Source organism: Kogia breviceps, chromosome 6 (assembly GCF_026419965.1).
Source record: "Kogia breviceps isolate mKogBre1 chromosome 6, mKogBre1 haplotype 1, whole genome shotgun sequence".
NCBI lineage: Eukaryota > Metazoa > Chordata > Mammalia > Artiodactyla > Physeteridae > Kogia > Kogia breviceps.
The window spans coordinates 14210250-14224698 of record NC_081315.1 but is presented as its reverse complement, the minus strand read 5'-3'; the positions used below and the strand labels follow the sequence as shown (position 1 = coordinate 14224698).

General features: G+C 39.6%; 1 protein-coding gene across 8 annotated transcripts in view; it reads right to left on the bottom strand.

The window, feature by feature from the left end:
* BMPR1B (bone morphogenetic protein receptor type 1B) overlaps window positions 1-14449 on the bottom strand; it is a 404692-nt gene that overhangs the window by 26079 nt on the left and 364164 nt on the right. For 6 of the 8 annotated variants that reach the window (XM_059066542.2, XM_067035525.1, XM_067035524.1 and 3 more), the window contains 4 exons: window positions 13442-13544; window positions 12796-12898; window positions 1204-1300; window positions 18-153 (listed from right to left, as the gene is read on the bottom strand). In XM_059066542.2, the coding sequence (XP_058922525.1) occupies window positions 18-153; window positions 1204-1300; window positions 12796-12898; window positions 13442-13544 (439 nt within the window). The remainder of the gene's footprint in view (window positions 1-17; window positions 154-1203; window positions 1301-12795; window positions 12899-13441; window positions 13545-14449) is intronic. The other 2 variants (XM_059066552.2, XM_067035527.1) reach the window with 1 other exon arrangement.

Here is a 14449-nt window from a genome sequence, read left to right as displayed (position 1 = left end):
GTATGTTCTTCTCATACCAGCAGAGGGAGGCCTGAGCCGCTTCCTGAGCTCTGAGATTCAATTAAGTCTCTCAGGGATTCTCCAGGAGGGATGTACGTTTCATCCTGTTCTAATCCAATGCTGTACCGGGGCCTGGTCTCTTGTCTTTTATACCTGAAGATGCACAGAGAAAGATAAAGTTAGACACTCGATTGCAATGATAGCGGCAAACATGCAGATAGAACAGTAACCACAGCAGGTTTTATCTTTGCACATAATACAAGATTAGATGCTCAGTATTTATTACTCTTAGTTAAGATTTCCAGAACAAAATCGTAATTCTTCTTCTAACCTATTTTTTAAAGTAAACTACATGCTTTTAGTCACTCACAACCACATATGATTTTTCTTCTCCATTCCTATCAAATGCATATATCCAAGCAGGCTACATCCCATTAATATTTGTATACAGTTCCAATATTCATTCCCTAAAATCTTTTCTTATAAGGTCCCCAATCATCTACAGATGCAAATTTTTGGTTTACAAAAGACATTACAATTTTCTCATCCAAGGCAATGTATAGATAAGTGAGATAAGTTGAAACTTTAAAAACTTTTATCAATAATTATGTCTTCAATTAGAAATGATGTTATTTGAATCAACTCCTACTTGTAGAAAAGTAACCTAAATTACCATTACAAAAAGCCAATGATAAGAATTTAAAGGTCCTTGATAGTTCACAAACTAGAAACTGAGTTCTTAGGTGACTGAAAATAATTTGTAATGACCATACTGTAATTTAATAACTGAACATATTTTATTTTAATATTTAATCTATAAATTATCTTTAAAATCTTTCACTGCTAAGGGGATATTGTTAGCTCAGAAAATAAGGACTTACTAAAGCAATTCTAAGTTCACCATGGTCATTTCTCTGCTTTGAATCAAACCTCAGTAGCAACTAGTTGCTGAATTTCCTATCTACCATAAATTTCCTAGGGATGAAATTTCTGGGTGGTTTTGCTATCTGAAGCAGAAATGAGATAGGTATCTATTAATAGCTTCATTAGGACAAATTTTATCAATAGTAACTGATATTATCAGTGACATCTAAGATCTAATTAGGTCAAAGAAAGCTGTGGTAAAAAATGTCAACAGGTAGAAGGGTATGAGAATGATATTATAAACTCAAAATTCCATATCTACATGTTAGAAACTCTTACCTGAAGTAACAGAATAAAATGATAAGGACCAACAGCAAACTACAGACAGTCACAGATATAAGTAAGGCCTTGTGGTGTACAGGCCCATCAACAAAATCTGAAATTAAAAGGAAAGTAAAAAGAGCCATGATACAGAGATTATTTTCATTTAAAATTTAGGAAGCAACTCTTTCCTAAAAGTGCTTGCTAAGCTCCATGTGCAAGATTTGAGAGGTCCTTTTAATCTGCTAATTGGTAAGAAATATATATATATATATATATATATATACCCTCTAAATTAAGTAAGTCTGAGTAACATGAATCATTGTTTATCTAGCCACTCACTTCAAGAGCATGCATTTCTCCTGCTCTGGAAGGAATAGGTTTGACATAGGATAAAAGCACTGGATATAAATAAACGTAAATGGATCAATACCCCTAAGATATAAGCAGGTTGTTCATCTTTATTTCAGATCCAGCTGATGCATCTACAGATTTTTCTCATGTGGTTTCTGGAGCACTCTATATCACGAATTTGGATAAAAAACAAATCTATACTCATTGTACATAAAAACCAAAGTAATCCTATGATGGATACAAAGGATCAGAATTCCTCAAATATTGCCAAAGAAATAGAATACATGATTTGCATTACTTTAAACAAAAATGCCCTTCAAAAATACATAGCTTAATTTTTCATAAACAGCATCCTATTTTAAACATGGGTTTGTTCCACTCAAAGAATCACCATGTGATCCTTTTAAAGAACAAATTATTAAACAGTATTCACGCTGTTTTAACTCCAGTTCCTGACAAATAAGATTTATAATACTACGGCATGATTTTTCAAACGTTGTAAAAATAAGAATGACCTGGAGAGCTTTATACAGATGCAGACTTACTGACTTCAACCCCAGAGATTTTTATTCAAAGTATATTTTTTCTTTTTTACAACCATCCCAGGTGATTTATATGCACGTAGTCTCTGGAACGTATTTTGAGGAAACTGACCGAAAACCTGGTGCATTTACCTAGTAATAGAACTAGCACCGTTCTTATTAAGGGCACCATACATCCTTGGGAGAGTAATTACTGCTATTTAATTTTAATAGGTATTGTAATTTATGACTTTGGTTACCTACAAACAAGATGTTTTCCAACTGTGCTGTATAACTTTTAATGGTACGGCTACCTAAACATTTTGGCTGGGGACCTTCCCCCACTTTTTTTCATTCAAAAGTATTAAACGTTCCCTGAAGAAAACCTGAAAAGCACCAACTAACTAAAATAAATAAAATTGCCACCACCTCACTATTTACAAAAATTACTGCTAACATTTTAGTGTATGCCTTTCCAGTACCATTTCAATGAACAAAAAAATGTTCATGAACAAAATAGTTCACAAAAAGGCATTGTATACACCCATGCCCATAGCTGTATTACTCACAACAGCTAAAACATGGAAGAAACCCAAGTGTCCACTGACATATGAATGGATAAGCAAAATGTGGTATATACGTAAGATGTGGTTTAGCCTTAAAAGGAAAGAGATTCTGACATATATTACAACATGAATGAACCTTAAGGACATTGTGCTAAGTGAAATAAGCCAGTCACGAAAAGACAAACACTCCACTTACACGAGACACTTAGAGAAGTCAAAATGATAAAGACAAAAAGAAGAATGGTAGTTGCCAGGGGCTGGGGGGAGGAGAGATGGGGGAAGTTAATATTTAATTGGGTAAGAGTTTCAGTTCTACAAGATGAACAGAGCTATAGAGATGGATGGTGGTTATGGCTGTATAACATTATAGACATATTTAATATCACTGAACAGTACACTTGAAAGTGATTAAGATGGTAAACTTTATGTTATGTATATTTCACCACAAATAAAATATTTGGGAAAAAAATCATTAGAATTGCCTTGTAACTAGATTGTTTTCATTTATAATATTGTAAACACTTTCCAAAACAATAAAAATTTTTCTGCAAAATGAGTTTCAAAGATTACACAGCACATATACAGACACATCCTAATTAGAAAGTCAGTCTTCTGATGATGTATATTTAGGAGATTGCAAAGATTTTACTACAATACATCTTTGCTGTGATACATAAAATTCTGTGACGAACATTCTTACACATACATCATTGCACATGTCAATGATTATTTTCTTAATCTAGATTTGAAGAAGTAGAATTATTAGTTTGAAGGATATATATTTTAAGGTTTTTCATACATGTTGTCAAAGTACCCTTTAAAAAAGATTACAAGTTTCTTTTTTACCATCAGTGTGAACATATGTCTTAATTATTCTGAAATAATCTCAGTCTTATAGAAAACCTGTAAGGATAAAGGACTCCAATATGCCCTTTAGAGAGTTTTCATTTTAAAAATTTTACCATATTTACTTTATAATTCTCTTGCTCTCTCAGTATGTATGTGTGTGCGTATCTCGCTCTCTCTATATAAAGATATGTATATGTACGTTTGTATTCATATTTATTTATATGTATGTATACTCTGTGGATCATCTGAAGTTACAGACATAATGTCTCCACACATAAACACTTCAGAGTGAACTTCCTAAGAACAAGGACATTGTCTTACCAAATGGTAATGCAATTACCAAAATCAGGAAAGTAACACCAACATATGAAATGAAAATAAATCTTACTGTGAAATATATCAGAGAAAGTTTGGATTATTTATTATAAACTAAAATCCATAGATTTTTATACTAATTTCTCATCCAAATCTTATGATGGTTGACGTTATGGTTTACTCATCAGTCTAAAATATATGTTTAATAATTATTTATGATCTACACTACTTGTAAAATATTAATGGAAGTAGTCTGTCTGCATCTGAAAAGAATAAATGAGAGACCATTTTTTAAAAAGCAGTTTTATATTAAATTCAGAAACACTGCCAACTGAGCAGACAAAAGAGTTCAGGACCGTGATCTACTAGAGTACACATTCAAAGAGCCATTCAGACTTTAACAACAACAGGACTCATATATAATTACCACATGCGCTGTCCAAAAAGTGTTGCTTAGGAAATCTTGAAAATAATTTGTAAGCTCTTAAAATTACGCGGGCTTAGATTTTACACAATGCATTTTCTTAGTACAATTTCCCTCCATACCTCCCCCGCTCCTTTGGGTTACAGGCAAAGTCAACAATAAGCCAAAATGAGCACAATACCTCCGCCAGTGAGAGAGCAATTAACTACGTCTGTACGCACCATACAAATACCACGGTGCAAATGATGTCGCTGCCAACAGCTTAAAATCGATTTCCAATTTTAAAGACAACAAAAGCAAAAAAGTCTGATTTTGCAGAAAATCAAAGAGAACGCTGGATACTCTATCGAAACTAGAGTAACTAACTACCTACGCACAACATATTTTCAGTATACAGATACAGAATACTTTTTCATTCCAGTGATATAATTTTACTAAAAACCGTCAGCCTCATCGACTTTCACTTTTCCACGTAAACGCAGAACACTCCGTGAACCGTAAGAACAGTGTACTTGTTACTCATCCTATTAGGTTTCTGATGTATGAGAGCAATGAGACCAGGAAGCATCGAAGGGGTTTTTTTTCCTTACCATCAAGCACTTTTTTCAAAGGCTAGCATTACCTTCCCACTTTCCTTTCCTTTGCCCCGATAAACCTATCCCCTGCTGCCTCCTTGCCTTGTCACACATAGTGAGCCTTATCAATATGCCTTTTGTTTCTGCCGGTGGCCGTGCCTGTCATGTTGTAACCTGTCATTACCTGTGCTCGGAGCATTAACAACATAAACGTTCAAGTCACTGCCCGAGTCCTGGAAAGCGAACACTTCCAGATACGTATCAGGCAAAGAACAGAGCCCACAGTTCTCTCTAGGCCAGCAGATTTCTACCTGGCTGTCACTCCAAAAGCTCAGGGAGGTAGGATGGGGAACTCTCTAGGGAAGTCGGGTTCCCTCTGGGAGGCACGTAGGAATCACCAACGGTTTCCTAACAGAACAGCATTCTGTCATTACTTGTCTCCTCTCTGAGAATTAACTGGTTCGCAACTGCTTAAAAGGCCAGGACTGTTTCTATAGGGCTAGAAGATAGCTCATAATTGCAATAAGAAATAAAAAAACCACATTGCTAGAAAGAATCTTGGAAATACGATGGCCCAAAGACATCTTTATATGTGCTCTCTGTGTTATAACCACAGATAAATTGGAGACATCTTTCTATTCACAGAGCACAAAGTGCCTGAAAAGCATATTTTTGTCAGAGGATTTTAGTCAACAAACAATGCTGTAAAGTAAATTACCTTCATCATATATTGGGATGTCATCTTACAGTAACATCTAGAAATAAATTCACTATAAGAACAAAGACGTAATATTCTGGTTATTTTCCTGCAGAAAACGATTTAGCATTATATTTTCTGGCAACAAAGGAAGTTAAGACAGAATTGTTATATCCAGATTACCGTGTGCAGTGAGAAAGAAAAAGTCTAACTATCTATAAATTTCTTTCACCTATCCCCAATACAAAGTTAACCAGAATTTCCAAAATAGTTAGAAGCTGCACATTTCCAGAAATGTTAGAGCTATTCCCTGGCAAGGAATTCACTCAGACTCATGTGCCGGTTTAAACTGCCACAAGCATAATGTATGTGTCAGAAGGAAAATTCTGCAACTGACCTTTGCATTCTAGACGCTATCATATATTCAACCTATCTGTGTTATAGAGAATAAGGGAGACGGGTTCGCTGTTTAAATACCTGCTACCTATTGAGTTTAATTTGTAATTGGCAATACGCGAAGCTAAGCAATAGCATTTTTAAACAAATCTGTAAACTGCTCAGAATATATTTTTTAGTTGAGTAAGAAAAGAAATAATAAGGTAAAGTTTAGCTTTGGAAATCCTGTATTATAATTTTACTTAAACTACATTGAAATTACCCTATTTCAAAACAGAAACAGTTGTTCCTGATACATTTTCCATGAAGTATACAGGTAGTGCATATTAGTAATTCCCATATTTAAACACACAAACTATACCTATTCCAAAAAGTTATATGAACTTTATTTGCTCTTGTAAAAGCCAAATTTGAGGATCCCATTTAATAAAGCAAGGGCTTCTGTTCATTTCAACACCAGTCCTTCACTTCTTTAAGTGCTCATTTGAAAAAAAAAAAAAAATTAAACAAAAATAAGTAATAATAAGTACTTTGGGAGGAGGAATAAAACCTCATCAGATTCTCTTGCCTACACACCACTTCAAGAGAACATTTAAGTCACAATATCTTGGTCAAACCATGTGACGCTGGAACCACACATCAACCCTCCCGGCGTCTCGGTGCCCTTTCATCCCTAATTCTGCAGGCAGGAAGCCAGACACCAGGGAACCACGACTTCCCCCTACAAGCCTCTCCATCACAACAGACATGTCTCCCTCCTCTTTGCACCAGCTGAAGTGTGACTGGGCTTCCCGAATCATATTTTATTGTTTATAACGAAGGTGCTGCATTTGATCTAATTACTTTTCGCATTTCTTCCTTCAGGAGAGAGACTATTGTCCCAGGGCATTCGGCTTTGCTGGTGCTGAAATGGAATAAGCAAAGCAAAAGGAAAACTGATATTCACAAGAGAATTTCCACTGCTCTCTGGTCACCCTCCATCATCTTTTTCTGAAACAGGAAGATGACAAATAAAACTTCAAGGACCTAAATGTACATTGATAAATATTTGTTGGATGTGATTCTGTATCTCTGATTTCCTGCTAAAATGCATCTAAGTTGGGGAAAAAAAAAAAGTGAAAAAACTCTGGATCGGTAGAAAAGGTTTCCTTGTTTATTTTTTAAAAAGACAATTTATTTGTAGGTATTTACCCCTTCGCTTAGTACTTCTCTGATGTCTAACAACAGAGCCTCACCTAAGCCTGTTATCATTTAGCACCTAGTCATACAGATGTTCTGAGAAAAGGTTAATCATTTAACTTTTTTAGAAAAGGGATGATTAAAAAACAACAACAACAAAATGGTGAGCTGGATTTTTTAACCCTCTCATCTTTCAATAATACAGTGTCTGCTTTAGACTAGTTTGACACATAGGTTTACAGGAAGTCTACTATAATAATATGCAACAATCTATCAGGCAACGCCGAGCCCAGGGGTCTCAAAGCGTGGTCTCTGGACCAACATCAGCAGTGTCACCTGGAAGCTCCTTAGAAAGGCAAATTATTGGGGTCCACTCAGATCTACTGAATCAGAAACTCTGGGTGGGGGCCAGTAATCCGTGTTTTAATAAGCCCCCCCCCAGGTGATTCCGATGCACCTAAGTTTGAAAACCACTAGCCCAGTATTAACACATAAGTGCGCCTTAATAAATGATAAATCAGAAGGAAGAGGACGAGAGAGGAGGAGCGGAGAGAGAGGGTGTGTGTGCAAGAGAGAGAGGGAGTAACCCTCTAACACCACAGTCTAAGAATGGAGAAAATGCGAATCGTGCAAAGCACACAGAATAAACGGGCGGCTTCAAAGTCATCATCTTGTTTATCGATTATTTTGTGACATAGCTAACCACTACTTACTTAGAGTTTCCTAACTCTTAGATACATAAAAGCTTTTCTCTTTTTTTGAGAATGTCACTTAAGGCTTTTTGTAGACGACTCAGGGAGACGAGGTCATAGGCCGGTCGCCCATCCCCAGTACTTAGTTTAGCTGTGTCACTTCCACACAGTACTTGACCTCACTGTTCCTTAGCTGCATGTCTGAGAAACTGGGGTGATGCTAAAGGTGCTTTCCCCACTGAGCTGTTATGAGGATTAAATGAGTCAGTATATGTAAAGGACTTAGAAAAGAGCCACGGCAAGTAAGCACTGCATTCACATTAGCAAATATCACAGTTACCTAGGCTCTGAGCTTTAGAGGGTCCTGCTCTGGCTCCCTTCCCACCGAGCAGTGGGTCTGCAGAACACAGGCAATGTGTCCACCCGGAATTTGTCCCATCCTGCTCTCCATTTAAAACACCGGCCATTGCCCCAAAGTCTGGAATTCTACCTAAATGGCCCCGGGCCTGTGTCTGGAAACTATGAGGCCCCCTGTCTCCCTGAGGGTGGACCAAGGAGCTGGTGTGCTTACCCAAAGGCCTGAGGGGTGACCAGGCAGTGGCCAAGGGGTGTCTGGGGTAAGACATGTGGGCAGAGAGTAAACCAGAGGGCTGGGGTGTTGTAATGTCGGTGCCTGACATCAAGCTTCTGATGACTGAGGCACCTGTTTCAAAGACATCTATCTCAACTAAACACACTGCCAGCTGTATGACGCAGCTACTAGCAAAACAGCTAGATGAGAAAGCAGGTCACCCTGTCCGTGAAGTTCCCTGGATAACTGACCGCTTGAATAATTCTGTTTTTTCCCCTTCCCGTGCCCTGATTCCCACTCTTGTGTTTTAAACTTGCCAATACTTTTGTAACCACGTATGGTGACAACTGTTAGCTGGACTTACTGTGGTGATGATTTTTGCAACATATACAAATATCAAGTCATTACGTTATACACCCGAAACTAGTTTAATGTTATATGTCAGTTATAACTCAACTTTCAACATGAATTAATTTGCCAAGAAAGAGAGAAACTGTGAAACCCTAGGTAGGCACCCCACCTTTGACCCCAGTAAAGGGAGAACCCCAGGTCCCCACCCCCCCATACCTGTGACCTTGCTGTGTGGCCCTCAGGTGTGCTGTGTACCCTCTGGTTCTTGCAAATAATACATCTCTTCCTTCAGATTTCTCTGACAGTGGCTGCTGAGGTGCATTTTAGATACTAAGAAGCACACGGGTCAGCCTAGCCGCAACATTCGCTCCAGTCAGAGAAACGGCTGTGGGGGCTGCCCCGGCGGTATGGACCCAGGTAAGTGACTCAGACTCTCCTGGCCGACAGTATCACTGCCAACAGGCTGAGACGGACACAAAACAGGTGGCCAGGTTGTGCATGAGAGACCCTTCCCGGTGCCAGATGGAACCGAGAACGGGGTTCCCCGGCACTCCCGCTCCCACACTGGGATGAGTAAGTCTAAGCAGTTCCAGCATTCTAAACGCCAAGCTGCTGCTCCTCGTCTCCATGAAAAGATTCTTGTTGAGTCTGGTTAACAGAGAGTATTTTATTTACCAGTCTTCTACTTTGGTCTATGAGTTTTAAATAATTAGGTAAACGGTATGTGGACTTCCGTTTATACCACTGCCCCGGCTCCGCAAAAGTTAGGGTTGGTCGTTAAGTATAAAAAGAACGGCTAAAGTTAAAAGTTTCAAAATAAGATGGTTCCATGTCTCTTTAACATCCCTGTTCTTTTTTTTTTTTGTGGTACGTGGGCCTCTCACTGTTGTGGCCTCTCCCGTTGTGGAGCACAGGCTCCGGACGCGCAGGCTCAGCGGCCATGGCTCACGGGCCCAGCCGCTCTGCGGCACGTGGGATCTTCCCGGACCGGGGCACGAACCCGTGTCCCCTGCATCGGCAGGTGGATTCTCAACCACTGCGCCACCAGGGAAGTCCTCATATGCTTTTTTTTTTTTTTTTTTTTTTTTTTTGCGGTATGCGGGCCTCTCACTGCTGTGGCCTCTCCCGTTGCGGAGCACAGGCTCCGGACGCGCAGGCCCAGTGGCCGTGGCTCACGGGCCTAGCCGCCCTGCGGCATGTGGGATCCTCCCGGACCAGGGCACGAACCCGTGTCCCCTGCATCGGCAGGCGGTTTCCCAACCACTGCGCCACCAGGGAAGCCCAACATCCCTGTTCTTTATTTTGGGTTCTATACCAAAACATAAATATACCTATCTCCAATATGACGCTACAAAGACATATATCCAATATGGCTGCGACGCAAATGTTTCTGACCAATGCGTTACTGCTATTCAGTAAACACGTATAGTCCACTTTCAATAAAAATGCTGCCTGTGTGTATAAGGTAGAGGCAAAACCAAGAAAGGCAGCAGCTCTGTGGTGTATCTGTGTAAGGAAGACCAGCGGTCCCAGGCCACAGCCAGCAGTGACTTTTACTGGACCCCAAGACGACTGTGCCAAAATGGTGAGGTGGAATCTGCAGAGACCTCACCCAGGCACGACCTGGGATTCTCAGAGTTCAAAATGGTAAACAAACCCGACAGCCACTAAACTCCCCACAAGTCTGTCACCTTGTATAATCCACCAGCCACAGTAACATCCTCTTCCCCTTACTGCCCTGACCAAGGACTTGTCTTCCCAATACTACTACCCTTCTTTTGAAAGCCTTTTCCCTGCGTTCTCTACAGACTTAACGCTCCTTTTAAAAGTCCCTATAGCTCTCAACCTCTTCAGAGACTCCTCCCCTGCCTGCCTGGTCCTAACTGGAATCTGGCTCCATCTACAGGACAGTATGTGCACTGCAGCATTTGAGTCAGTTCTCAAGGCTACCGCTACTGCTAGGACGCGTCTCTTCCACTTACCGGTAACAGAAACTTTCTCTCCGTGAGCGAAGCGATTCTGACACAACTACCTTCATTTCCAGCACTCCTCACCCACCTCCCGCCCCACTCCCAACACATTTCAAGATGCTGTCTACAGATCACCTACTTTTTTGCAACTGATTCACAAGGCAATCGCTACCAAAAACTGAAAGTAAGCAGTTAGAATTTTACAGCAACCTGACATCAGTGGAATTGTGTTTGGACAAGGTGTGGTCGAACTCACGTGCTGAGACACAGTGGCGCTAGCTATATCCACGTATAGGTCTTTTTCTACCAAAAGTGTTGCCCAAACTTCAACGTGCGTGTAAATCACCTGGGGAATCTCATTAAAAATGCAGGCTGAGTAGTCTGGGGTGGGGCCCGAGAGTCTGCATTTCTACTGAGCTCCAAGTCATGCTGTTGATCCACAGGCCCACTGTGAACCGTGAGGCTTCAGACAACTGAATTAGGGGACTTTCTCCAACCAGCCATGCTGCTTCATATGCTTCTATTTCGCAAATCTTTCTTAAATATCACAAACTAAACCTCTGCACTTACTAGACTGCCTCTGTTTTCGTTTTTTTTTTTTTTTTTTTTTTTTTTTTGCGGTACGCGGGCCTCTCCCGTTGAGGAGCACAGGCTCCGGACGCGCAGGCTCAGCGGCCATGGCTCACGGGCCCAGCTGCTCCGCGGCACGTGGGATCTTCCCGGACCAGGACACGAACCCGCGTTCCCTGCGTTGGCAGGCGGACTCTCAACCACTGCGCCACCAGGGAAGCCCTAGACTGCCTCTGTTTAGAGTCACAGGCTACTCACAGGCTGTGTGCAACCTTGGGAAAGTTAGTTAACCTCTCTGTGCTGCGATTTCCTCACCTTTAAGTGGGGAATGATAAGCCCAAGTACCCCATAGGACTGTTGTGAGGCTCAAATGGGTTAATTAATGTAACAGTTATTAGCGAAATTTTGGCTTATGTTAGCCATTTTAATTTTTAAATTTTTTTATTCCTGCCTTATCCACTTGGCAAACTCCTGTTCCTCCTTGAAGTCTGCTCAAGTATCCCTTCTATGGAGCTATTCTGACATCCTCCCACACCAAAGTGAGTCACTCACTCTTTTGTGTCCTTAATGCACTTTACAATCTAACTCTACTGAGATTTTCCTGCCTGAGTATAATTTAATTATTTCCATGTTTCTCTCTCAAAACCTAGTGCGCATGTGTTGAGAGCAAGAATTGTCTTCATCCATTCCTGTTATCCGTAACACCTAGCATGTTGACTAGCAAAAATACAATCTGTCTGTGAAGTTTTGATGTGAGTTACTATGACTCAATCTTACAGAGTTTTCTAGGCTATAGTATGAGCAAATGTTATAAAATGTTATCGTCCAACCCCAGAAATGTCATTGTATTTTGTTGGGAAGATTTTCTCTTTCAAGAAATAAAAATCAATCATGACAAATCATTTTAAGCTACTTATATAAGACTTAGGACTCTATGACAATTACAAATCATTTATTTTATGGTGAGAACAAGAAGAAAGGAAACATGGGAGCTGTTTTTAACCAGGAGTCTTTGGGGGTGCAGTATGCGTCTTTTTTAATGAGCAACACTAAACGTACAGTCTTAGAATTAAACTTTCTAGATATTTTCTCCATTCTAGCAATACATATGAATTGACTAAAAAGTAGTTACTCTAGCATAAATAAAAGGAAATGCCATCCAGCAAATAATCTGAATTAGTCCTTTAAAAGGTCCTTATTTTTAAAACGAGTGTAGTCAAATAGCAGTTTTTGAGTGAAGTGTAATTTCTGAATAACATTTAGGGGTAAACGTAAAACACTATCTCCCTCCTCTATCCTCCTGAAATGCACTCCATGCTCTAGACACCGTAGTTTTCTGAAGGAAATGAGGCCAGGTTAAAGAAGCAAGACTCTTAAGGGTGAAGGCACATGCAGCTACTTTCCTGCGAACCCCTTGCACACGTCTTTGAGTGACCGTTTCATTATGTCATCTTGCCTCAGTCCTCTGCCCCAGAAGTGGAAAATGGTACAGGTAGATGCATTTAGAAGAGAGAATAATTCAAGTTTCTATTTTCTTTACGTCTAAAGCTTTTCCAGCCTGGAAGCCTTCCCCTTCTTACCTCTGTGTTTGAGTGGAGGCAGGGTAGGATGCAGATCTTTGTTACATTCGTTCCGTTCCGTGCAGCATTCAATTGATCTTCTTTGATGAGGAATGGGAGTGTCCTAAGAGTGAACCCAAACAGCTATTAATAGGTCTCCCCTAAATTTCCAAGTCATATCATCCAAAACTAGTAAATTAACGCTATTTAGAGAAGTCACTTAAAATTCTGATAGTTGTATTCAAACATGGTGAAACTGATGTATTGTATTAGGTAATTCCTTTCAAATTATCATGTATTATCTTACTGCAACTTTTGCATTTCAACAAAATGACTACTCTATTTGTAATAACCAACGTGTGTAGCATATACTGAGGAAGAAGGTCTGGCGTAATGCAACTAAGCAAACTGGAATTTGAGCAAGGTGATCTAATGAGTCACTCAACCAGAAGTAAGAAGCAAAAATAAAATGAATATTTGATTTCTAAATGAAGGAAGAATTGACCCAATGTGAATTTTCAAATCGTTTTCCAAATTACTGAAAACAAGATAGTAAAAAAAAAAAAAAAAAAAAACCAAAAACAATTGTCATATCGTGTTTGAAATTTGGCTGTTTGAAATCTAGCCAATGACAGGTTACAAAGTAGAATCAAATTATCTTCCTTACCCGACACTGAAAATCTGAGCCTTCTAGTCCTAGACATCCAGAAGTGACCACAGGCATCCCAGAATCATCTTCTTCTATCATTGTGAAACAATATCCATCTGTGCTAAAGACCAAACAGGCAACGTAAGTGTGTGCGTGTGTGTGTGTGTGCGTGTCTGCGGTAAAAGGAAATGAAGATGTTTATCACTTGTTTCATTACAAACAAGAAGAAAGTCAATTATCATTACAGGTCACTATCTGTTTAAAGAACCCCCAAACTTCCTTTTATGAAAGTTGACTTAATTATCATAAAATATTTAGTAATATCTCCTCTGTCCAGAAACTTGCAAGAAAGAAGGCTCCAAAATTTCCATATAATGTATGAATTACTAACCATATATACTAAATGCTAAACACTTATTTTGGTCCTTCAGAAATCCACTCTAAGAAGAAGGCAGTACTATGCTTACTTTCTACATGAGGAAACTGAGGCTCAGAGACCTTGAGCAATTCTCAAAGGCTGTACAGCTAGCGAGAGGCACACAGCAGGGGTTTGAGCCCGTGCAGGTGAACATTTATCCTGGTTCTATTTGCTCTGAGGTAGTGAAATAAATTTACCTCTAACTAAGGCACACAGACTAAGGAGACACAGGAGTTGGGATCAGCAAAGCCTAAGTGAAGGGAGTGAGATGCTGCCATGTGGTACCCTCTGCTTCCGGGCAGGCGTATGAAAACATCAGGCTGTGTGGTTGTCTTCTCTGGGTGTGGGGTAAGGATGGACAACAGAAAGAAGGGTTTTTAACAAGATCATGGAAGCCAAAGAGACAATACTTTGCATTTCTGTCTGGTTTCCTACACTGAAAAGAATTTCACTTATTCTATCTCATTGAATCCTCGCAACAACAACGAGAAGTGATATTATTTCTATTTTACAGATGGGTAAATTAAACTCATGAGAGTCTAACAAACTTGTATGAGGTCACAAAACAAAACAGTTACAGAATCAAGCCTTGAATCAAGGACTTCTTG